General features: G+C 48.2%; 1 protein-coding gene and 1 pseudogene across 21 annotated transcripts in view; one reads left to right on the top strand and one right to left on the bottom strand.

The window, feature by feature from the left end:
- Nucleotides 1-25001, top strand: part of BRD4 (bromodomain containing 4) — an 89699-nt gene that overhangs the window by 48193 nt on the left and 16505 nt on the right. For 19 of the 21 annotated variants that reach the window (XM_036415920.2, XM_036415921.2, XR_004984053.2 and 16 more), the window contains 9 exons: nucleotides 8920-9238; nucleotides 12838-12975; nucleotides 14244-14379; nucleotides 15663-15943; nucleotides 16560-16922; nucleotides 17710-17838; nucleotides 22978-23187; nucleotides 23734-23933; nucleotides 24221-24516. In XM_036415920.2, the coding sequence (XP_036271813.1) occupies nucleotides 8954-9238; nucleotides 12838-12975; nucleotides 14244-14379; nucleotides 15663-15943; nucleotides 16560-16922; nucleotides 17710-17838; nucleotides 22978-23187; nucleotides 23734-23933; nucleotides 24221-24516 (2038 nt within the window). In that variant the 5' untranslated portion in view covers nucleotides 8920-8953. Of the gene's footprint in view, nucleotides 1-8919; nucleotides 9239-12837; nucleotides 12976-13567; nucleotides 13647-14243; nucleotides 14380-15662; nucleotides 15944-16559; nucleotides 16923-17709; nucleotides 17839-22977; nucleotides 23188-23733; nucleotides 23934-24220; nucleotides 24517-25001 lie in introns of those variants that run through there. The other 2 variants (XM_045573567.1, XM_036415929.2) reach the window with 2 other exon arrangements.
- Nucleotides 1481-5864, bottom strand: LOC118706517 (annotated as a pseudogene).

Here is a 25001-nt window from a genome sequence, read left to right as displayed (position 1 = left end):
TACCTTTGGATAATCATAGTTACTTCCTAATGAAATGTGTGTGCCTGTTGCACAGCTCCTCACACGCTTAGAGCCAGATTGACCATCTGCTACCTGCATTTCTTGTACCATGTAGATTTTTACATGGTGTCTGCTTTTTCTTGTTTCTGCATTTCCAGCTTCTCTCCCTATTGGGTCCAGGTGCTGAGAGTCATTTATTTCCTGCAGGACTCATACCCATAGAGAGCAACTCTGGCACTCACCCTCACTGATGTACCCTGTTTCTAAACATCCCTTCTTGGGTTCCCCATCTTTTGCATCTGTGAACAGCATGTTGAATGTGTGCAGGTATAGTTGAGTATGGGGTTCTCAACTATACGGTTGAGTCAGGAATGAGATTCTCCTATTGTCTACTTTCAGAATGTCCCTGGAATCTAGGTCCAGTGCACCTTCTAAGCCCACACTATATTCCCAACCCTGCAGTTAGGGACTTGTGAAGGACAAAAAACCAGTGTGGTCACTTTGGCCCCTTGACTGCCATCCCACCTGCCCTTCTTTCAGCTGCCTGTGTGCTCTGGTGTCTGTCCTGCCTCCAAACCTGTGTCTGTGTTACTACGTTGGTCTTGCCCTGTCCTGTCCTTTCCCTCTCTGCTCCTCTCTGCCTCATCCTCCACAGGAGTGCACACAGTCCCTGTTTGTGGCCAGAGCAGCCTTGTCCTCCTCCCTTGCAGTACTCACCTAGGTATTGCTTAATCACTCACAGAATATTATTTCAACTGCAGTTTCCAGTCCTGGCATGGAGCTCAGATGGAAAGCATTGGTTGAGTGAGATTTCCTTATTCGAATGAGAGCTGCTTTCCTTTTCCAGAACTTTGGACTTGAGCTGAAAGGCCCAGGATGACAATCTGGTGTGGTCACTGTGGGATGCCCTTTATCCCAGGGTCATTCACTGATTACCTGCTTTGTACTGGGAGGACAGAAATGAAGTAAAGATGTCCCTGCTCTGGGGCTCCTGGGTGTGCATATGGGGGGAGGCTGAGCTTCAGAGCCACAAAGAGTTCAAGGAAGCACCAGGTATAGCAAATGTAAGTTCTGAAGGTGAAGGAAGGAGTCTATTGCGGCCCTTTGTGTTGTTTGGCGCGTTGATGGTAGGGGCTTGCTGGGGTAGTATGGAACGAGGGCGACAGCTGTGGAAAAGATTTACAACATTTAAATATGCATCCTTTTGGGTCTGTGCCTTAGTAAAGTCATCCTAGCTCTCACATAGAGGCTATCTGGTGCCTCTGTTCTCTGGCCTACAATAGACTGATTCTTTTCTTTGGGGGGGGGGGGGTGGAGGTAGGGGAAGCTGAGTGCAGTAAACTTTATTGATGGTGCACGATACAGTAGGACTCCCTTCACTCCTCCCCTTCTTCAGGGGGTCTGGGATGGAAACGGTGGTCAGGAGATTCTCAGTGTGTTGGGGAATTGATCTGGGCAAGGACTCCTCAGCAGCTGAGGGCCTCTCTTCCTCTTGCTGGGGCTGGTGGTCCAGGGGGCTCTTACTCCTTGGAGCCCATGTGAACCATAAGGTCCACCACCCTGTTGCTGTAGCCAAATTCATTGTCATACCAGGAAACGAGCTTGACAAAGTGGTTATTGAGGGTAATACCAGCCCCAGCATCAAAGGTGGAGGAGTGGGTGTCACTGTTAAAGTCCCAGGTGACAACCTGGTCCTCAGTGTAGCCTAGGATGCCCTTGAGAGGGCCCTCTGATGCCTGCTTCACAACCTTCTTGATATCGTATTTGGCAGCTTTCTCCAAGTGGCAGGTCAGATCCACAACCGACACATTGGTGGTGGGGGCACGGAAGACCATGCCAGTGATCTTCCCATTCAGCTCTCCTTGACAGTGCCAGTAGAAGCAGGGATGATTTTCTGGGCAGCCTTCGGCCAAGATGCCACAGCTTCCCAGAGGGACCATCCACGGTCTTCTAGGTGGCGGTGATGGCATGGACTGTGGTCATGAGTCCCTCCACAATGCCAAAGAAGTCATAGTTGACCTTGGCCAGGGGGCCAAGCAGTTGGTGGTGCAGGAGGCATTGTTGACAATCTTGAGGGAGTTGTCATACTTATCATGGTTCACACCCATCACAAACATGGGGGCATCCGTAGAAGGGACAGAGACGATGACCCTCTTGGCTCTGCCCTTCAAGTGAGCCCCAGCCTTCTCCATGGTAGTGAAGACACTGGTGGACTCCACAACATACTTAGCCCCAGCACCACCCCTTTTGATCTCGCTCCTGTAAGATGGAGATGGACTTTCCATTGATGACAAGTTAAAAGCAGCCCTGGTGACCAGGTGCCCAATACGGCCAAATCTGTTCACTCCGACCTTCACTATTATGTCTCAGGGTTGTGGCTGCTGGCACTGGGAAGGAGGAAAGGCTGTCTGACGAACAGGAGGAGCAGAGAGCCTAGACTGATTCTTACTGGTTTCTCTTATGTTTGCTGAGTAGGATTTTTTTTAATTTTTCTCTCCCTCTTTTAAAATATATTTTTACTTATTTCAAAGAGGAAAGGAGAGGGAGAGATAGATAGAAATATCAGTGATGAGAGAGAATCATTGATCGGTTGCATCCCCCCCCCACTGGGGATCTAGCCTGTAACCCCAGCATATGCCCTGACCAGGAATTGAACTGTGGCCTCCTTGTTCCTAGATCAAAGCTCAACCGCTGAGCTCCACCTGTGGGCTTTTTTCTTTTTTAAAGGAATGGCTTCGTGGCCTTTTCTAAGGATTTTACTTGCCTACAGTCATGGGAGGGCTGAGCTGCAATGTGCAGGTTTTCTGAGCCTGGCATCTCACAGAGATCCCCTTGACTCAGTTGTTGCAGATGCCATGGATGTCACCTGTCACTGGTTGTCCTCAGTGCCTCTTTAAAAGAAACTTTGAGGTACTTGTGGCTCCCAAGTCCATCTCATCTGTTGAACACAGCTTTCTCCACATATCATGCCTTCATGCTTGAATTGAAAACCTCCAGCAGTTTCTTTCTTTATGGAATTGACCTTAGGCATTACAAGTGTGTGAGTTTTGTGCCTTGATTTTTCATGTTAAGATGGTGTGCCTCTAAACCCCTCTTTGTCCACTCTCCAACTGTTTGCTTTGGACCCTCCTAGTGGTGCATATTCAGCTCACAAGTGGTTCAGAATCATGTGTCAAATTCTTGGCCACCCTGGATAGTTAGACCTGATCTTTGCACATCCTGTTTAATAATCACATTGCGGACCAGTAGTTTTATTCCTAGCTTTACCCAGTGGCCAGATAAGTTTCTGTTGAACGAGTACAAAAACGTTTTACATAAATGTTAAAGGCACACCTTAAAATTAAATACCCATTGCATTGTGAAGTTATTTATTACATGTTCTTACAAGCTAATATCTTTTTAAAGTATGATATTTTGTAAAACACAGTGTAATATGAAAACACTGGTGATGCTTCAGCAATGTGTTTCTTCTCTGTGCCTTGGTTTCCTTGTCTTTAAAGTGGGGATGAGGCCAGATGCAATCTCAGAGATGTTTTAAAGATTTAGATATTATCATGTGTCAGATCTGAGCCAGCTGGCTAGGAATAGGGTTTTGGCTTTTGTGGTAGAGGTACCCTGTTTCCCCGAAAATAAGACAGTGTCTTATATTAATTTTTGCTCCCAAAGATGAGCTAGGTCTTATTTTCAAGGGATGTCTTATTTTTCCATGAAGAAGAATACAGTACACATTTATTGTTAAATGAAAATAAAGGAAATTTATTACCTGTATATGGTACGATAGTACGGTAGTTGTCAACACAAACCAGACAAACTGAATCCTACAAAAATTTACTCATTTATTCAATGACAACCATGTCATCGTCTTCTATAACGTCATCATAACAATCCAATTCCTGAATTTCCTGGTGAATTTCTTGTGACTCCATTTCTTTCAGAATCAGTGGACCAAATCTCTCATGTTTAGCCTGCTCTCATGTTTAGCCGGGGGGGGGGGGGCTTTTTTCGGGGGGATCCCTTATATTACACTCAGAAGGAAACCTGTAAGTAAGTAGGTCTTATTTTTGGGGAAACACGGTAGGTAGTTTAAAGCACAGAGATGAAGCAGAATTCGGGATCGGGTTTTCTGTAGAAAAAGCTCTGTTCATTTTGTGAACGGAAAATTCAGTTTCTTTGCTCTTAAGGGCTTCCCATCTGGCCCTGGATTAAAGGTGAAGAAAAGTGGTTAGGACCAGAGCCCTTTACCCCTTGGCTTCTCCGCAGGTTTATTTGGAAAGAGAAAAGGTACAGTCTAGCCCCAATGCTCCAGAAATCAGTTACCTTGATGACATTTTGCCTTTGGGCATTGCTTAGAGATTTCCAGAATATCATTACTTAGTGGAAAATGTATGGGACTGCTTCATCCTCATGGGACTTGCGTGGTAGGGATCTGGTGTCCTTGTGGCTGACAGGGCTCCACTGCCTTGAGGCCAGAATGACTCCTCCAGGGTGGGGTCGCCCACTGCCCCTTGCCTGCAGATATTCACCTGGTATGTTTGTAATTCCTAAGCTGCTTTCTAGGGGGGAATGTAATAGTTGAAACGAAAGTGTACTTCATTCTTTATCTTCTTTTAATGCCCTCTCCCTCCCATGTTCACTTCTCTAGCACAAACTCGGGCCTCCCTTCATGATGGGGCCACTTGTCCCCTTTTGTCCCTTTAAGCATATTGGTCTGCTATGTGGCCAACTATAGGCATTTTTAACCCTACTGACAAACTACTTCTCCGTGGTGCTGCCCCTCTGTCAATATAAGCACTCGCAAAGGCATGTCCTGTACCTCTCTGTCTCATTTGCAAGCCGTGAACCAAAGGCTCCTGGCCAGCTGGCAAGTTGCCTAGTCATTCATCCGTCGTCTCCTGTCTCACTGGCCTGGATGTTATCCAGTAAATGATTACCCCGTCCACTTACCTAATCGTGGAAGTCTGATGTTCTATGAATGCTTTTCTGTCATCCCTCTCTCTTCCAACGGTTTCCTACAAACTCTCCTGGCCCATTGGCTTCTCCACTTGTAGCTTTCAGTCATGCAGTCGGTCTTGGCTGGCTCCCCTCTGGAGAGAGTCACAAACTGAGGCCACAAGCCAGAGGCCTGTGCACATGGCCAGCCCTCCATTTCCCCCACAGCTCTCCTGTTGTCTCACCACTCTTGCCTCACTCATCTCATATTGCGTGCGCGCATGCTTGTGTGTGTGTGTGTGTGTGTGTGTGTGTGTGTGTGTGTGTTTAATTTACTGTTTTATTTATAGCCCCTTTTTCTGAAAGAAAACCAAATCAGAACACACATGGATAGCAGTAAATGATACCATGAGAACAAAACAACATTATTATTTTTTAATGTATTTTGATTGATTTTTTTTTACAGAGAGGAAGAGAGAGGGATAGAGAGTTAGAAACATCGATGAGAGAGAATTATCAATGAGCTGCCTCTTGCACACCCCCCACTGGGGATGTGCCCACAACCAAGGTACATGCCCTTGACCGGAATCAAACCTGGGACTTTTCGGTCCACAGGCTGACGCTCTGTCCATTGAGCCAAACCGGTTTCGGCAAAACAACATTATTAAGTTCTGTTCAGATAATAGTCTGTAAACTCTTCCCCCGGCCTCACCCAAACCCTGGCGTGTCGCTCTGCAGATGGCTGTAGACCCTGTTTCTTTGAGGTTGAGGTCCTATTCTTGATCAACTAAACCTGAGAACTTGGAGAAACCCCTTTCCTTGCCTCAGGATAGACACACCTTTTGCCTGCAAGGTTCCTGCCCTTCCAAATGTAGCTTTCAGGGTGCTGCTACTCCTTCTCTCCCTTTCTCAGGTTACTCACGATCCTGCTGCATCTTGCTTGGGTCACCAGTATTTGTTTTCTATTCTCTGAGCAAGCTTTTTCTGACAGTTCCATCCCTTACTCCCCGCCTTTGGGTGCTTCTCCCTGGATCTACCTGTAGGCATTTTTAACTCTACTGGCCCCCTTGCGGCTTTCATTGGAGTGCATTTTATTCAGGTCTTGGCTCTGGGGCACATCTCTTCTTGCCAAAACTCCCAGTCAGGTGCCTTCATGTATCTCCTTCCTACCAGTGTCACCTCTTTCCTCATTGCCCTGCATTGATTTATGCTATAGCCACTATTTTTTCTCTATGTCACATGTCCATTAGTTCTAGCCACACTTGTACCACCCCAATGGGTACTTGCCTTGTATTCCCAGAGCCTGAAGCAGGCCTGCCCAGTTACATCTTCCTTTGGAAACTATTGTAGTCCAAATAGTGTTCCTGGGGCCCTCTGTCAGATGAAGTTATTTAAGCGGAATGCCCTTCATGATTCTGCACTTATGGCACACTGCTCTCTTAGTTTGGAGCTACAACCCACAAGCTGCTGCCCAGCTGATCTTCACTTCCAGTCTCAATCACATTCTCATGCCAGCACGGAGTGCCCCTTCCTTATCTCAAGCAAGAGGTATCAGAATTCCTGGCACCCACAAAGGCCTCCCTGACCCCTCTTCCTCTAAGTGTTCTGCCTGAGGTCTGGGCTCTGTTCTCCAATAGAACCCACACTTCTTAGAGATCAGCTTAGGAGCCATCCCTCCCTTCTTGAGACTTAGGAGTACTCTGGGAGGGCACATACTGTAAATTTTTGCCTAATGTCTTAGACGTAGTTAGATCTCATTAAATACTTAAGTTCAGCATGGGGTGCAAGATTCCTTAGAGCAAGCAGCATGATTGATGAGAGCACTATGGAAGAAAAGCTATCTCTCTGGCCATGTCAGTTTTGCTAGCCTCAGACTCATCCTGTAACCAGGACCCCGCCTGCCTGCCTCAGGAAGTCCAGCTCTCTATAGCCCCACCAAGTTGCTTTTACATAGCAAGCTCTCTCCCCCTGGTGCTTTTAAAATTTGATCATTTACCAGAATTGCATTTGCAAAAATCTTTGTGGGAACTTTGGTTAAAATTACATGTGGACTGGATTATAAAGTAATCAACAGAGTGCCTGGCATGTGCTAAGAGTTCCAGAAAGAAAGTTGTGACAGAGCCGGTCAGTTTTCCCTGTCTTGTTTTGTCCCCTGCCTACCAGAGTCCTGTGGTCCTAAAATAGGTCCTCTTTCATAAGCCCTTGCCTGACTTCCTCAGCCAGAGTTCTTTTATCTCTAGTAACTCTTGGGTTTACTAAAGGAGATGCTCCTGTGATGTAGGCAGCTGCTAGCCAACAAAGTCCGTCTTGTGCTGTCACTGGGTTTAAAGCTGATCATTCCTTTGTCTTGCTAGTAGGAAAGTGTCAGAAAATCAGTGTACAAAAAGAATGCAAATGGTCAGCACATGTTTGAGCAGTGTTTCTTCTCATTAATAGAATCTGGGAACTCTCAGCACTATGAATAAGGGTGCGTTTGTGTGTCTGGAAAGCGGTATGGCAATAAAAACGTGTAATGCTAGCCCTAGCTAGTTTTGCTCAGTGGATAGAATGTTGGCTTGTGGATTAGAGTCCTGGATTCTATTCCGGACAAGGGCACATGCCCAGGTTTCGGGCTTGATCATCAGTAGGGGGTGTGCAGGAGGCAGCTGATCAATGATTCTTTCTCATCATCGATGTTTCTCTCTCTTCCCTCTCCCTTCCTCTCTGAAACCAATAAAAAATATATATATACATATATATATATGTGTGTGTGTGTGTGTGTGTGTGTGTGTGTATGTATGTATGTGTGTGTGGTGTTTTTTTTTTTTTTGTTTTTTTTTTAAACATGTATCCCTGCCCTAGCCATTTGTCTCTGTGGAGAGAGCATCAGCCTATGGACTGAAGGGTCTCGGATTTGATTTTGGTCAAGGGCATGTGCCTGGATTACAGGCTCAATCCCCAGTGGGGAGCATGCAGGAGGCAGCCGATCAGTGGTTCTCTTATCATTGATATATATGTGTATATGTATATGTATATGTATATGTATATGTGTATATATCCTTTTCCCTTCCTCTCTGAAATCAGTTTTTAAAACAAAACATATACCCCTGACCGGCAGTTGTCTCTTTAGAATAACTTCAATAGGTACACAAAATCACCCTTGTAAGGATGCTTTTTACAGAATTTGGTGTGGCTTGAAGCAAGGGTCGTTCAAGGATCCACAGGACAAGGCGTTTAGATAGGCGCTGGGCGAGGGTGGTGATAAATAAACTTTAAAGTCAAGTTAATAAAATGTTAGATCAAGTATGGATTCATTATTGTGTTATCAGCAGTTCCTTGTGGGATTCTTTAATCAACAACCACATGTTATTTAAGTTGCCAGAAGATGTTCTTAGTAAGCATGAGGCTTTGCCTGGAACACTCAGTAATGGACAGTGGCCATCCAAGAAGGGCAAGCCAGCCTTTCTACTTCTTCCTGCCTGGCCTCTGCTTATCAAATGGAATTACTGACTTGGTTTCATGATTCATGAGCCATAAATACAAACAAGAATTTTAATATAAATGACATATTTGGGGCTCTCTCATACATGGGCAATGCCCCCTAAAAGCTCTCAGATGTTATAAAACTTGGTTTGTCTTTTTTATTTTGTGTTGGGTGGGTTTTTTTTTTGTTTGTTTGTTTGTTTTTCTAAAAACCTGATTTGTTGCTCATTTACCCTCCTGCATGAGCTCCATAGAGCCACAGCTCCTGCCACCTCCTGTTTGGCTTACCTCCATGCCCTGTTTCTCCCCGTTGTTACCTGTTCTCTCTTTCCTTTTGGATGACCAGTCTTTGAGAAGAGCAGGCCTTGGAGCCCTTTTAGTCAGTGCATGAAGTGGCTCCTTGGCCTAGCTGATCAACCAGTCTCTGTGAGAGGAGCTTAGTCCTTGGTCGTGGTGGCGGTGGTGTGGAGACACATGTCATCATGGTGGTGCCTTTTCACTGACTGTGGCTTTTCTTTTCCCTTTTAGAGTGCCCAGTGAAGAATGTGATGGGATCAGTAGCATGTCTTCGGAGAGCGGCCCTGGGACGAGATTAAGAAATCTGCCCGTAATGGGGGATGGACTAGAAACTACCCAAATGTCTACAACGCAGGCCCAAGCCCAACCCCAGCAAGCCAACGCAGCCAGCACCAACCCCCCGCCCCCGGAGACCTCCAACCCCAACAAGCCCAAGAGACAGACCAACCAACTGCAATATCTGCTCAAAGTGGTGCTCAAGACACTATGGAAACACCAATTTGCGTGGCCTTTCCAGCAGCCTGTGGACGCCGTCAAGCTAAACCTCCCTGTGAGTAGTTTGAGCAGGAACCCAGAGTAGCATCTTCCAGGGCTCTTTTTACACTGCTCCTGGGGAGGATAGACTCTAGGGCAGGGTAGAGATATGCTTGAATTGTTGTGAAAGCATGCGACCCAGCTCAACTCCAGCACCCTCCGGCCAGCAATCCTAATGAGTAGTAATGAGGAAGAATAGAGGACGTGCTTATTGGCTTAAGCAGATTAGGATTCCAGGAAGTATTGTGTAGAGAGCAATTGAAACAAAGGTAAAGGAGTGCTTGCAGTTTTTCTTTCATTCCATGGGTAGCTGAAGTGGGAGCACTTCTCTGTCCCCTCTCTTCTCAGGTGCTCCTAACCTTCCCAGAAGTATTATAGAAGCAGTTGGTCAAACCATGCAAGAGAAGGCTGGCTGGCTACAGGAGCAGTCCTCTTCTGGTACTAGCACCATCATTGTCACTCAGAGCATAGGGCAGGAAAGGTGGTTGATCATTTCCCGGGGAGTAAGTTCATGGAAGTGGCCTGGCTGGAGGCCAGATATGGCTGCATCTTTGTCCCAGCTGCCTCTCTGCAAGCCCTCATTCCTACCCACCCCTTTGTGGCTATACCGCACTAGCTCTTGGTGGTTTGTTGTTGTGTGTGTTTTTTATTTATTTATTTTGTACTCTGCCTCTTCTCTCTTTAGAGAAGTTTCTGTTTGTCCACATTCCTAGCAAATGGTTCTGGAAACTTGACTTAGAACCTTAACTGAACCTCAAGGAACAAATGAGATAAATGCTTTAATATTATCTTTTCTTCAAATGCTTTAATTGTTTTTTTCTTCAAAGCATCAAGGACTGAATGTCTTTTAGTTGCCCTCTGCTGTTTGCTAAGTCCCATCCCTACACCTGCAACCCCTGAACCAGGAATTGGAATTAGATAACCCAGGCAGCGGTTTATGAGTGCTAGAGCTATAAACACTAGGACCTCCACCTTGAAGCAGGCATCCAGTTTCAAGTAGGATGAACACACTGGCACGATTCTCCTGGCTTAAAGGCCACTATATCTGGGACAACTGTCCAGTGCTCTCGCTGAGTACATGTCATGTGCACTTGAGAAGAGTGAGTCAGGAGAGGGCACTGCAGGCCTGAGTCATGAACTGGCTCAGGAAAGAGGATGGAGGCAAAAGAGGGTCCTCACCAAATTTGGACTTCAGAGGCCACACTTTTCATTGACGATAACAAAGGGTAGAGGCAGCTGACCTGTCACTAGAGAGAAGCTCTTGGAAGAGCTTGCTACTCTGGTCTCTGGTTGAGCTGGTTGTGCAGTCTCCCTGATAAGGGTGATCTTCCTAGAGCAAATACAAAAAACGGGGAGAAGCCCTGGGGTGGAAGCCAGGGAGGTGGAAGCTTGCAGAGGGGAGCCAGGAGACCTATCAACAGAGAGCAGTCCCCCATGTCTCCACATTGGAGGCTACAGGGGGGCCAGAAATGAGGATTCCTACCTGACCCTCCTGTTGGCCTTTAGGAAGGCATTGGTGACCTTAGGAAGATGTGACGCAGAAGTAGAAACCAGATTCTCGACGGTGTGAATGAGAAGGTGAGGACGAAGCCATCATTCAAAGAAATTTGGCTTTGAAGGGAAACGCGGCAGGGTCAGAACAAAGAAGGGGCTGGTTTGTATAGGGTGATGCAGAGGGCTGAGAGGGTGAGGCAGACAGGAGAAAGGACACTGGGGGACTTTTATGCAGCAGCATCCTAGCCACTGGGGACAGCCACAGGGGTGGGTTGTCTATTAGGTCAAGGATTTCCACTTGTCTCTGTGACTATTGACATCACCCTCGGCAGCTCTGATATAGGAAGGAGAGGCGGATAGACAGTGGCACTGATCCAGTATCTTTAGAGAGGTAGGAATAGTGAGAAGTAGATTCAGAGGGGCGGGGTGGTGGGGGTGGGGGGGGTGGGGGGGGGGGTGGTGGTAGGCTGGGAGCAAGGTCATGCTAAAGCCCAGTTTTTCAGGGGACTCAGTTCCCCACCCCTCCATCTCCCGCTTTGGGGGATATTAATAGGCTCACCCAAAAAAGGTTTCCTTTCCTTCTTTTCCTGTTTTCTTATACCTTCCAGATCTTCACCTCCATTTTGGTCTCTGATTCTTGTTGGACATTTCACTAGAATGCCTGCCTCTTTCAAATTCAGTACACATGTATGGTTGGATTGTCATCCCACTAAACCCACTGCGTCCTTGTCAGTCCCTTTTCCCTACCACCCTCTTTTTGTCTTCATTTCACCTCCTACCATGTCCTCTATCCTCAACCACTGTCCTGTTTGCCCTTGAGTCACTTGACACACTGTGGTCACTTCAAGCAGCTGACACCTTCTAAGAGACCTCTGACCATAAATCTGAATTTCCATTGGGACTTGATTCTCTTGGGAGAGGTGATCAGAGCACAGTATAATGTAGTAGAAAAGTCTGGTTCAGTCTCCCCTTTGAGGCCTCTTGGCCAAGATGCCTAGAGCTGGGATCTATGTGAGCTGGTGATTTTTGTTCCTTTTCTCCTGGGTGTCAGAGCAACTCAAAACCTCACACCCTCAGCTTGCCTTGTCAGTACTGCCCACCACTGTTCCCAGCTAGGACATTGGCACATGCTAACAGGCCTTCCTCTGCCATAGGCTTCCACTTGGACTTGGTTCTGTTACCCCATTTAAGCCTAATTATGGGGTTCTTGGTGGGGCTAGGTGGCTGTATGCAGGTCCCCTGCCTGGCTCTCTGGTCCTTCCGCCTGGAAACCTAGGTACTGCCTATTCTGTCCCCAAATTCCCCTGTGGTTGGTTTTTTGTTTTGTTTTGTTTTAAACATTTGGTTTTAGTATTCTAGACTTAGAAGAAAGCTGTGACGATATTGGTGTTTAATCCAAAGGGCTTGTGGACATCTATGCCTGCCATATGGCTCCTTCTAGAAGTTTGTCACTTGTAGAATAAGATCCAAGGGTTTGAGGAGGATCTGTGAAGGCTGTGCAGATGCCTCATTTGACAGTTAACTTGCTTAGTGCTTACTTGTACCAGATACTAATGGTTCCTTGGTGGTAGACTGTGTACAAGTAAAAGAAGTGAAAGTCCAATGAATTTGACTGTAGGTAGAGGTCTGCTCCATGATTATTCAGTGTGACAAGTAAGGGATCCAGTTGTTAGGGATGAGCTCCACTACTGGTTCCATTGGAGTCTGCATTTTATGGACACACAAAATTTCACATCGTGGAGAGAAAGTAGGACCTGCCACAAGTGGTTTTACTAGATAAGGATTGCTTTTGTAAAGGCTGTATGTTCTCCCTTTTCTTTATTTAAAATGGAAGATCACTATAACATACCAAAAAAACAAAACAAAACAAAACCTCAGTAAAGACAATCTGTTCCCAGACAGGGCAGTTGGCAAACTTGAATGTTTTTCCTCCAAATTACCACCTAGCATTTGGGAATCCTTCCCTGGTCTCCTTTATCTTAGGGTCCCCTTGAAATTGTTCACTGACACCATGGAAGAACTTCAGGCTGTGCATCTGTGGAGTGACCTGTGAGATCTGTAGCTATGAGTGCTGTGTGACTGCAGAGGTGACACTGGCCTTTTGCTCTCTCTGCTCTCCAGGATTACTATAAGATCATTAAAACACCTATGGATATGGGAACAATAAAGAAGCGCTTGGAAAACAACTATTACTGGAATGCTCAGGAATGTATCCAGGACTTCAACACTATGTTTACAAATTGTTACATCTACAACAAGGTGAGATGTTGGGGCCAGTGTCCAGCTGCCCTACGGGGAGGAAGAGGCGGATATGTTTGAAGCACATAGGTAGGGCTGTTGGAGTAGATTGGAGTCTGACAGAGGACACTGTTAGAAGCGGGAGTAATGGAACCGTGGTTTTGCTTATGACTGTGTTTCTTTTGCCGGGAAAAGGGTGCTGTGTTTTCATTCTGAGCCATCCTTGTTAGCTTGAAGCACATGCTGCTTATGCCCTTGGGATTTGGATTCTTGAATATGTGTAGTAGAGAAGGTGTGAGAAGAACAATGAGGACTTGCTAGAAAGTTCATTTGGATGATGTAAATTGTCAAGAAGAAATCTACAAAATGTATGCTCAAACAGAAACCTCAATGTGAGAGGGGCAATGGGGCCTGCCTCATCTGGAACTGTGAACATGACTATAGTCAACTTGTAGCGATAGAAGCAAGCGTCCCCCAGTCTTACCTGTAGACCTGAATGAAGATCACTTCTTAATTCAGTAGCCAAACCTTAAAGCTTGGCTATGCCATGAAGCCAGATCATTTGTTTACAGTTCAGACCATACATGTGATTAAAACCAATCCTTTCAAATAGAACGACCCTGGAGGGAGACACTATACAGAAATCACCCTTTGACCTCTAGTGGGTAAAATTGCCCAGAAGAGATGGGTAGGTGAGTTTTTTGAAGTTTACCACATTTTTTAAAATTCTCAGCTCTCACTATTGGATTTAAGTTTAGATTTAAGCAAAATGTGCACAGATGAGGTTCTCAGTTTAGAGCTGAGTGGAAACAGCATATTACAGACTAGGGGAGATTGGGAGTCCGTAAGGCAGTATGAGATGGTCATTGCCCAGAGCCCCAGTGAGCTGGCTTGGAATACACTGAGGAACATGGTTGGAGCTCTGCTAACATCTGAAGCAGAAAACCATGTGTAAATCAAGTCCATCTAGTGAAGTTGAATAGTATTAAAAGAAGGGCCCCTGTGTCTGATTGATAGATTGCTAGATGTTTAAGGCATAAGGATGGTTTTTCAGATGGGCCAGAGCTTAAAAGGCTAGAAACGGAGGTGCTGATTCAGCAGACATGCAGATACCTGAGACTGTGATGCCTAGTGGTATAGCTGTGTTGTGGGCCTTTGGGGTTCATCTCGGGGAACCTGAATATGATGCTTCATACTTTGGACAGAGGTGGTGGCAAAGTGTGTAGAATTCTTGCTCTGCTTAGACGTTGGTGTGAGTTTCTGATCCTCACCCTACATGTCTCTTCCAGCCTGGAGATGACATAGTCTTAATGGCAGAAGCTCTGGAAAAGCTCTTCTTGCAAAAAATCAATGAACTGCCCACAGAAGAAACAGAGATCATGATAGTTCCAGCAAAAGGAAGAGGACGTGGAAGGAAAGAAGCAGGTAGGGGCCCCCACACTGAATTAACGAGGAAATGGCTTCATTTCTGACCAATTTTTGCCCCTCTCCACTCCAGTAGGAGACTAGGAGTGGTAGGAAGATGGCTGCTGGTTGGATACGGTTGGACCAGGTTCAGTGGTGGACCTGCCCCAGCAGGTCCCATGACTGTGTAACCCTCCCCCAAAGTAGAGCCCTGCCTTTTTTGATGGGCTTCAGTTAAGAAAGTATAACTTCTTTAAAATATTTTTAAATTATGTTCATTCTTTACCCTGCCAGCACCATAGATAGTGTCTGCTTTTTCATTTTAGAGAAAAGAACTTAACCTGCCCAAAGGCATTTTTAATTAAACCCAATCTTAGAGTCTCGGGAGTTTGTTATCTGAGTTATCTTAATGTGCTTGTGTTGGAGCGCTGCCTGTTTTTTGGTGCCCGAACTTTTAATCTGCCTTGCCTATCTCAGTGCCTATCCTTGCCTTCTGCATCTTGCCGTTCATGGTGGATGCAGAACGGTGATGCTTGCTATAAGCTATTTGCTTCTTGCAGGAGCCAGCTATCACCTGGCTTCCCACTGCACTCAGAAGTGGTGATTTCATGGGAGCAATCAGAGTTAGTACCCTGCAATGCTGAGGGGTAGCCAAGGAGAGATGGTCTCAAGTCACCGCTTAGCCACAGAACCTGCCTGTGTGTGGGGGCAGACATAGGGCTTTGTATATCCAGGCTCACCCGCACAGCTGTAGGGAGGCAGCAGCTGGCCAGTCTCTCTGTTTCTCCGGAAAGTGGGAGCTTGCCAGTTTCCAGAAGCCTTGGCTATGGCTTCTAATGCCTGCCCCGTACCAGGAACACTTGCTCAGAGGAAGTGCTTCTGGAAGTGAGGACAGCACCCCCCAAAATTGCCAATAAACATTTTTCTGCTCTTGAGTTGCAGTCCTGGTGCTGACTCTCAATGTGTGTTTCCTCCTTCAGCCCAGGCCTCCCTGCTTATGAAGGGTCTTTGTGCCCAAGAGAATACTTGCAGCCAAGATCCCCAGGAAGTGTGAATGCAATGCACCCACCACTACTGAAGCAAACCCTCTCTCTCCACCCCATTCCACCCCTCCCCAGCAGGTTGACAGACTTAGCTGAGGTCTAGGTTGTTGGAGATGTTTTCTCTTAGGCAGATTGCTATGGTGGCACTGTGTGCCACATATATGAAGATCTGTGCTCACCACATGTGGCAATGTCCCCAGGAGGTTGGTTTGCATGTATCAGGTACAGCTTCTAACCACCTATCCCTTTTATGGTTGGTAGGGCCGGCAAAACCTGGCGTCTCTACGGTACCAAACACAACGCAAGCATCGACTCCTCCACAGACACAGACCTCTCAGCAAAACCCTCCACCTGTGCAGGCCACACCTCACTCCTTCTCCACCATCACCCCAGACCTTATTGTCCAGACCCCTGTCACAGTGGTGCCTCCCCAGCCACTGCAGACTCCCCCGCCTGTGCCCCCTCAGCCCCCACCCCCGCCAACTCCTCAACCTGTACAGAGCCATCCACCCATCATTGCGGCCACCCCACAGCCTGTGAAGGTGAGTGTCCCTTATGTGCTTGTGTGTGGCCCAGCCCAACCACTGGTGTGCTCCTACCACCCCCTACTCCTTGATTTGTAGCAGTGAGCCTTGCAGGAGATAGCTACCCATCCTTGCCAGTGCTTTATGAAGAGGGTGTCCTGGCTCCCAAGGGCACTTGTGAGTGTTGGGGGATGGGGGAGAAGATTAAGTCAGCATAGTCCAGAAGCTACTGACTCAAAGATCCCATAATGGAGGCACTGTCTCTTTAGGTTGTTGACTCCTCCCATTTGTGATTTAGACCATACATGTTGACAGAAGCTAGCTAAATGGTTTCTGAAACGTGCCTTCCAAGGTGGCCTACTGGCAGTCTCGGATCTGAGAATCCTCCACGAGTAGGAAGCTGTGGTCAGAATGTTTTGTTGGTCTTTGATGAGCAAATATAACGCTCAGTGTCATGCATTCTTCTACCCCTAGCAGGGCCTGTCCTAGCTGCAGAGCAGAGTGGTGGGACACGGATTCCTATTCCTTGAGAGGGTTGGGACTATAGGAAGGACCTGGTCTCAGAAGTGATTTTGAGGGCTCGAAATGCCAAGCACACCCTTGACTGTGCTTATCTCTTCTGTGCTTTCTGCAGACAAAGAAGGGTGTTAAGAGGAAAGCAGACACCACCACTCCCACTACCATCGATTCCATTCATGAGCCACCTTTGCTGCCCCCAGAGCCCAAGACCACCAAGCTGGGCCCACGGCGGGAGAGCAGCCGGCCTGTGAAGCCCCCAAAGAAGGATGTGCCTGACTCACAGCAGCACCCAGCACTGGACAAGAGCAGCAAGATCTCAGAGCAGCTCAAGTGCTGTAGTGGCATCCTCAAGGAGATGTTCGCCAAGAAGCATGCGGCCTATGCTTGGCCTTTCTACAAGCCCGTGGACGTAGAGGCGCTGGGCCTTCATGACTACTGTGACATCATCAAGCATCCCATGGATATGAGCACAATCAAGGTGGGCCAGCAGGTGTCCATGAGGCCAGGGAAGACCCCAGAACTGTGCCCCAGCTGCTCTATAGCCGCCTCACCAGCCCAAAGGAGTGCAGCTCCCCCTTCTGGGAACTGTAGGGACATGCTTCTAGACAATGTGGCAGTTTTGGTCTGACAGCAGTGCTGCTTCCTAGTGTTAGGAAAAGAGCCCTCTTTGGCCTTGGGGCCCAGTGCCACTGATACCTTGCATACAGTAGATGCTCCAGAGAGTGTAGGGGTTGTTGACTTTGTCAGGCTCTGTGTCATGGGGAGGGCCTTGCTGTCTTCCCTCAGTAGGAGGCACATGACAAGTGCTGTCATATTCTGAGGCCTTCTGGTTTTATTATAAGCGTTTTTGCATTTTTCTTCTGAGAGTGGAGTAAGCCTACCCAAACATGGGGTGGGCACAGCGGGGACAACTGTGTTCCTTTAGACCAATGTTTTGTCCTGTGTCACCAAAACAAGTTTTATACACCTAGTCAGAACAGGGCCCAGCCCCCCCTTTTCAATTCTGGCTTAAGCTCTGCCTCTGTGGATTCTATGTCCACTTCTCCCTTATCCTATGCAAAACCACATAGGTGGGTTTGCATCCTAACGGCAATTTCCAGCCCTGAGAATTGCTGTTGAGTGTTACCTTTCCACCTGGCACTGAGAACTATGGTAATGACCTCTCTCCATGGTCTGGGTTAAATCCCAGCTTGCTCCTGCTAGCAGCCCTCCCTGTTGCTACCTTCCACCAGCAGGGGCAGACACAACCTGTCTTCTCTTTCCAGTCTAAACTGGAGGCCCGAGAGTACCGTGATGCTCAGGACTTTGGTGGAGATGTCCGGTTGATGTTCTCCAATTGCTACAAGTATAACCCTCCTGACCACGAAGTTGTAGCCATGGCCCGAAAGCTCCAGGTGAGGCTCTGGGAAGCTCCTGGGCAGGCCAGGCCTCTGTTGGCCTCGGCAGACTTTATCTCTGTCACTTGCTATTCGCGCATGCCACATTACTTTGGAATAGTGGACTCCGGATAACACCTATATTTCATATTGAGATCGTTTCATTATGATTAAAGCAAGGGGCTTGGTTGAGGTTTGGATCTTGGGCATTTTGGGGTACCCACTGAAAGCACCCATCTCCCTTGCATTTGGTTGACCTTGATTAGAAGAGTGTGTGTGCTGTTCATGGCCAGTCTTTTCTCCAAAACAGACTTGTCTCAGGAGGGAGGAGAGGGGGGTGACACTCTTGCCAGGTAGACACTTTGTCACAGTTGTGAGCTAAAGTAACTACTTGACCTTGGGCATTTCTTTACTATAGTCCTGAAGCCTTGGCCTGCCTTCCAACTGCAGAGCCTCTGCTTTTAGATGTCCCATGTGTTCACAATGCCCTAATGGGATTCATGTTCCCTTCAAGTGGATCCTGGGCTGTGCACACTGTAGATGTGCGGGGAATGGAGGAGCAGATAACAGCATAAATGTGTGTATCACATGGTGTGTGTTTAAGGGGAACATATACACAAATAGCAACAATTAATCTTTGGTTAGAAAAATCAGAGGTTAAATTGTGAAGAATAAAGTCAATATTTAGTACTGTTATAAGCTGTCTTTTTTTATTTTTTATTTTTTTAATCTTTAAAATTACACATATAAGGCTCCAGGCTGCTTCTGCTTTTAGGGACAGACACAGCAGACCATGGGTTAGGCCACATGCCAACACAAGGTGCAAGTGCTCAGCTCCATCTCCCACCCCATGTCCAACCCTCATCTGGTGGCTGGAGGAGCTTCCTCACACTTGGCTTTTCTAACCACTTGTGAAATACTTTCAGGGCAGAAGTCAGGACTTGGAACTACTTTTGCGACCTGTGAGTCTATTCCAGTTGAAGGTCACCTGAGCCCTGCTGCCACCTGCCTCCCAGATATGTTAGCTCCACATGTTGTTTCACTGGAGCCAAGGCACAGTCTCCCCGGTTCTTTCACTTAGCCCCTGTCCTAGTCAGGTGCTGCCATGGGTTCAAAGAATGTGTCCAGAACACTTGGGGTAGAAAAAAAAACCACGTATTAATATGGACCTGACTGGTTTTGTTTTGTCTTAGTTTTGGGGAGGCAAAGGGACTCTCTTTATTGGTGGTGGTGGCTTTCTTCACATTTCTACTGGTTTACTCTTTAGCATTTCCCAAGGCTTTATCATTTTACTGCAATTCTCACACGTGGCCACCAGATGGCAGTAGTGGCCGCAGTTTTGCACCATAGACAAACACCTAACCCTCCTCCTAGGACTGGGGCAGCTTTTTCTCCGATTGCTTCCCACACACTTTATTTGCCTTCATGCAAACAGATAAACCAAAACAAGTTCTCTGCCAGTACCAAAGATAATCTTCCTAACTTTCGTGCCTGTTTTAAGGTTGGTGTTTTCTGTATTTTGCTTTTTTTTTTTTTTTTTTTTTTTTTTTCTCCTGGGAGTGGTATAAGCATGCTTTCAGGGCCCGGTTTTTTGTTTGTTTTTCCCCTAATATATATTTTTATTGATTTCAGAGGGGAAGGGAGAGGGAGAGAGAGACAGATAGAAACATCAGTGATGAGAAAGAATCATTGATCGGCTGCCTTCACATCCCACACTGGGTGGGGATCGAGCCCACAACCCGGGCATGTGCCCTTAACTGGAGTGGAACCTTGACCCTTCAGTCCACAGGCTGATGCTCTATCCACTAAGCCAAAGCCGCTAGCGTTCAGAGCGGGTTTTACCCAAAGCAAGGCCACTGATACGTTTGCCACACAGCAGCCTCTTTCTAACCCACATGTGTCAAACACAAGGCCCGCGGGCCAAATCCGTCCCGCCAGGCCTTGCAATGTGGCCCGCACCGCGCTGTCATCACTGCACTCCGCTGCGTTTCCATCACAATGGCAGTTTATGACTGTTCAGTAAACCATTCGGCCCGCGATTTAGGCTGGATTTTAGATTTTGGCCCCTTCTCTGATTGAGTTCGACACCCCTACTCTAAACATTGATTCTAAGTACCAGGCTAGGCTGGACTTGGCAGTACACAGATGGGTAGCTCAGCACAGGACTACCTCCACCCCCAGCCTGCTTTGTCTGATGCAAGGTATGGGTCACCTTATTGAAAGTAATATACCAGGAGGAGGGTGGGGTCTCTGCTGAATGGCAGAGTTGAAGTGCAAGCTCTCTGACATCTCTTAGAAAGGCAGTTGCTATTTGTATGGTATTGTGGGCTTTGTTTTATTTCTTTCTCTCGAAGCTCTTCTGGATCAACATGGTTTAGATCACTGGATTTCTTAGCAGGGAGAGAGGAGAGAGAGAAACAAAGCCCAAACCCTTGTTTGCCTCTATAATCTGTCTTGAGACCTTCATCTCTTAGGCTGTGCCCAAGGATTGGGATATACCTGGGAAGTGTGATATGGAAAAGGATCTTCTTTGTTTTCCTCTTCCAGCCTCTTAATTCTGGGCTTGGCAGCTATTGTCACAAACCTCTGGTCTTGAGGTTTCTCAGGAGCCTGAGGGTGACTTAGGACCAGAGCTATTAGTAGTACTGCCCTCTCTTCTCTGTTATGAAATACGTAACTAGGATGTTTAGTACCCATGTGGATTATCTGTTTATTTCAAGAAAAAGTGCAAAATAAAGTAGAATGCAATTGTGTTTATAGTAAGAAAAAAAATGAACTGAAACGTGTTGGTATTCTATGTTAGATCCCAGAAACAGAAAGCTTTTGAGGGGTGTGTGTCTCACTCATGGCTGCATCTCTAGCACCTGGCACCTAGTGGGTCTCCTGCTGCCTGTATTCTGTTTCTCTCTCTGTGCCCTCTGTGCCTTGGACGTAGCCATACCCCACAGCACTCCAGACTTGGCTGAGATGGAGCTGGACTATACTCTCTCCCCCCAAGGATCTCCAGCTGCCTGGCTTTGAGTCAATTCACTTGGAGGTCTTTGGGCACTGCGGTTTCCCAGCATCTAAACATCTCTGTTTCATTAAAAAGGGGGATGGGTATGCTTCCTCCATGAATCTGATGCAGCCCGGTTAAGTGATCCTGGTCAACATACTAGCAAAAGGAGGCACTTGTTCTGAAACTAGTGTGGTTTGCTGGTGCAAAGAATCACAATGTGGTCCAGATTCATGGGGTAGGGTGCAGATGATGGCATGCTGGGCAGGGAAGCTGGGTCCACCTTGAGACAAACCAGGACAAATGCTATCTCTCTTCCTGCCCCCCATTTCCATAGCAGCCAAAACCTGTGCGGAAGAACAGGGACATCCTATGGCAAGAGTAATGCTGCCTGGCAGCTGGCAGGGGAGTCTGGGCCAACAGAAAGGTGGCATGAAGCATCTCCCATTTGGTAAAAGGTTACCTCTTAGTAGCACTGGGTGCTGGGCCCTGCATGCTGCTCTCCCCCTTTCATGGGGTCCTGATGCCCTGACACCTTGTTGGACACAATTCTCTCACCTGCCCCTGCTTCTTGGCAGGAGGCCTAAATCTTCCAGATGTTTGTTTAAATCACTCAGGGACCTGGGTAGAGACGATCTTTCTCACGCCACAGGGGTCTCTGCTCTTGTGTGAAGCTTCCTTTCCCTGGCAGCCTGGATGGTGGTCTCTGTTTATTCATCCTGTTTTCTCCATATCCTTTAGACCTGCTTCGGGATAGTTCAGGCCTTCCTGGAAAAGGAGCTGCCTCAGGGGAGGCCACACTGAGTAGTCTGGAGGGGAGGTGACAGCACCACAGTTGTGTGGGATGCCTGCCTGCCCTGCTGCCCAGGGGGAGGGGAAACTGGAGCTGTGTTTCCAGAGACATGAGATGGCTCTGTCAAGTGCGCTCCAGTTTGAAACAACAGTCTTGGAGCTCAATCCCATGGCCCTCCGGGCCACACTGCTCCCTGGGGGATCATTTCACACTTAGGGAAGGCCCCTTCCATCCTGTGAGATACCATGCTGTCTGTCTTATTCCGGGCTTAAAGCAGATCCCAATATCCTGCTTCCATTTCTGTCCTCTGTCCTGGGTCATCACTGGATTTATGATAATGAAGCCCTCAAGGTAGGATGGGACCTGCCGGCTAATTAGTGAGGCAGCATGTGCTGGATTGCTAGGTGCTCAGGGAGGGCTGCTGCCCCCCCGAGCTATGACCTCATAGTCCCATCAGATTCCTTGACCTTCGGATTGTAAGGTATCAGAGTCTCCTAAGGTGTGATCTCAAGTTTAGCAGTCCTGTGGTTTCTGCTCAGGTGCTTACACCTCACAAAGCTGGCACCCTCCTGTAGCTTATCCTCAGCATGTCCACATCCACTATCTTGTAACTTCTTAACTTGCCTGGCATACTCGAGACACCTTAGCCAGTGGCATGGATCTGCTCAGTTATGTGCCCCAGAGGTGATCTGGTGAGTGGGGAGGCAGACCCAGCCATGTGCCTTCTGCAGCAGGGTTTGACCTCCTCACTGGCTGAGGGCTCTGCTGAGTGCACTTTCACCGCTGGGCCTTTGCACATGCTATTTGCTCTGTCCGGTACACTCCCTAAAATTTCGGGTCCCACACCCTCCCTGCAGGAGTGTGAACTAGAGGTAGGCAGAGCCTCCTGCGCTGGTCACGGCTGTATTCTGGTGCCCAGTCCCAGTATTTAGAAGGCTCCCTTGGGATGTGCTGACTGAGTGCCAATCTGACAAGAACCTTAAAGCACTCTTTCTGTGGGTCCTGGTCTCAGCCCACCATTTATCAAGGATCCTCAGTGGTTGTCTGCTTCCTGCAATCTATGTCCCTTGTCCTTACCTAGACTGTGTGCCAGGCTGTGTCAGAAGCACCTTTCTCCTCAACATGAAATTTGAGAGAGTATTGGAATTGGTGTCAGGGAGCCCTAGCCAGCGTCTTGCCATAGTGGCAGGGAAAGGGTTACCATCGGTCTAGCTCTCTGATCTTCCTGCTCACTTCCTATTGAGTTGTCCCCAGCAGCCAGTGAAGCTATGGTCACACTGGGCCACAGCCTGGCTATCCCTACATGCCTGGGAACCCAGCAGCCCTGACGGGCTTGGCTTTCCCCCATCCCCACCTCCCTACCCCTCAGGATGTATTCGAGATGCGCTTTGCCAAGATGCCGGACGAGCCTGAGGAGCCTATGGTGGCCGTGTCCTCCCCTGTGGTGCCACCTCCCACCAAGGTTGTGGCTCCACCCTCATCTAGTGACAGCAGCAGCGATAGTTCCTCCGACAGTGACAGCTCAACTGATGACTCTGAGGAGGAGCGAGCCCAGCGGCTAGCTGAGCTCCAGGAGCAGGTGAGGGCATGACCACTTCCATCCTAATTCCCCCGGAATCCATGGGCCAAGCATTCTCCCCAGAGGTCTCCAAGAGATGATTGCGGCTCTGAGGCCTGGCAAGAGCAGAATGCCCAGTGGTGCCATTGTGCCAGATCACGGGCATATTGAAATATACACATGTATGTCACAGGTAGAGATGGGGAGAGATGGCTGCTCTTTGGGCAGAAGGGAGGCTTCTGGACCCTTTTATTGTGTAGAAGGAGGCCAAGCCAGGAGCTAGATGGTCGCTCTGCAAGCTGGCCATTGGGCCTTTATTGCCCACTGTGTCTGCACTCCTGCCCAGTCTCCTAGGGATCCTCCTCCTGGGCCCAGTCAGTTTAGGTGGTCGCTCTGGGCACCTTTGGAGTCCAGGGCCGGGGTGGGCATGGGCACGTTAGAAATCTGATGGGATGGCAGGTCAGCGAGCTGTGTACCAGCTCCCTCCCTCGTCCCCGGGCCCTGATACTTGGGAGTCCTCGCCAAGACCAGTATGATAGGCATGTGTCTTGCCTGTATGTTCCATAGCTCAAAGCCGTGCACGAGCAGCTTGCAGCCCTCTCGCAGCCCCAGCAGAACAAACCAAAGAAAAAGGAGAAAGACAAGAAGGAAAAGAAAAAAGAAAAGCACAAAAAGAAAGAGGAAATGGAGGAGAATAAGAAAAGCAAAGCCAAGGAACTTCCTCCCAAAAAGACCAAGAAAAACAACAGTAGCAACAGTAACACAAGGTCTGTGCCACCCTAATGCCCCATGGGGACCTAGCCTGCCCCAGTCAGAGGTTGATTACCCCTGCTCTTCTCGCAGGGACAGCCTTTGGCGTTCTCCAGGTTTGGGGGGAGAGCGTGACAGGTAGCATGGTGCAGATGGCAAGGACAGGCCACAGCAGCTCCCCTGTTCACAGTGAAGACCAGCAGGGTGGGGGTATAGAAAGGACCCATTCCAGTGAAGGAGTGGAACAGGTCCCCAGCTTCCCAGGGTACCCATTCCTGACAGTGTCTGCATTGTCCCTACATAGCAAGAAGGAGCCGGTGCCCATGAAGAACAAGCCTCCTCCAGCGTACGAGTCAGAGGAGGAGGACAAGTGCAAGCCCATGTCCTATGAGGAGAAGCGCCAGCTCAGCCTGGACATCAACAAGCTCCCTGGTGAGAAGCTGGGCCGAGTGGTACACATCATCCAGTCAAGGGAGCCCTCACTCAAGAACTCCAACCCCGATGAGATTGAGATCGACTTCGAGACCCTAAAGCCATCCACCCTTCGGGAACTGGAGCGCTACGTCACCTCCTGTTTGCGGAAGAAACGGAAACCTCAAGGTGCCCTTCGGTTCTCCCGGGGCTTGAGGGTTGGAGGGGGGTCCCAAGTTAGAAGAAGGTTGGCCAAACTGCTTTTTCCTGCCCTTCCACCAGGGAGGCCCTGTGGGCACCTCAGGTGACTCTCTTCCAGATGCAGCTTTTGCTTTGACATAGATACCTCTGGGGGATTGTGACATGGCCCTCAACGCTGAGCTGTCAGTGCCTTTTTTGACCTCTCTGGTTGATGGTCACCTGGGGCCCACCTGCACCTTGGTATTCTAAGCCTTGCTCTGAGCAGCAGTTGTTTTCATCTTCGGCCTTTTGAAGTCTTTTTCCCCAAAAGCCACACACACAGTGCCCCTTCACCTCACCCTTTGGTGCCTCTGAGGGTTGAGGCTGGGAGAGTCTTCGGGTAGCTCTGTCCCTGCCTGCCATCCTCTAGCTCAGCATGGCCCCCTCTCTCTGAGTCTTCCAGGCAGCTTGTTCGTGTTACAAATGCCTTGTCT

The sequence above is a fragment of the Pipistrellus kuhlii genome, unplaced genomic scaffold (assembly GCF_014108245.1).
Source record: "Pipistrellus kuhlii isolate mPipKuh1 unplaced genomic scaffold, mPipKuh1.p scaffold_m20_p_52, whole genome shotgun sequence".
In the NCBI taxonomy this organism is placed as follows: domain Eukaryota; kingdom Metazoa; phylum Chordata; class Mammalia; order Chiroptera; family Vespertilionidae; genus Pipistrellus; species Pipistrellus kuhlii.
This window is presented reverse-complemented; position numbering and strand designations above follow the sequence as displayed.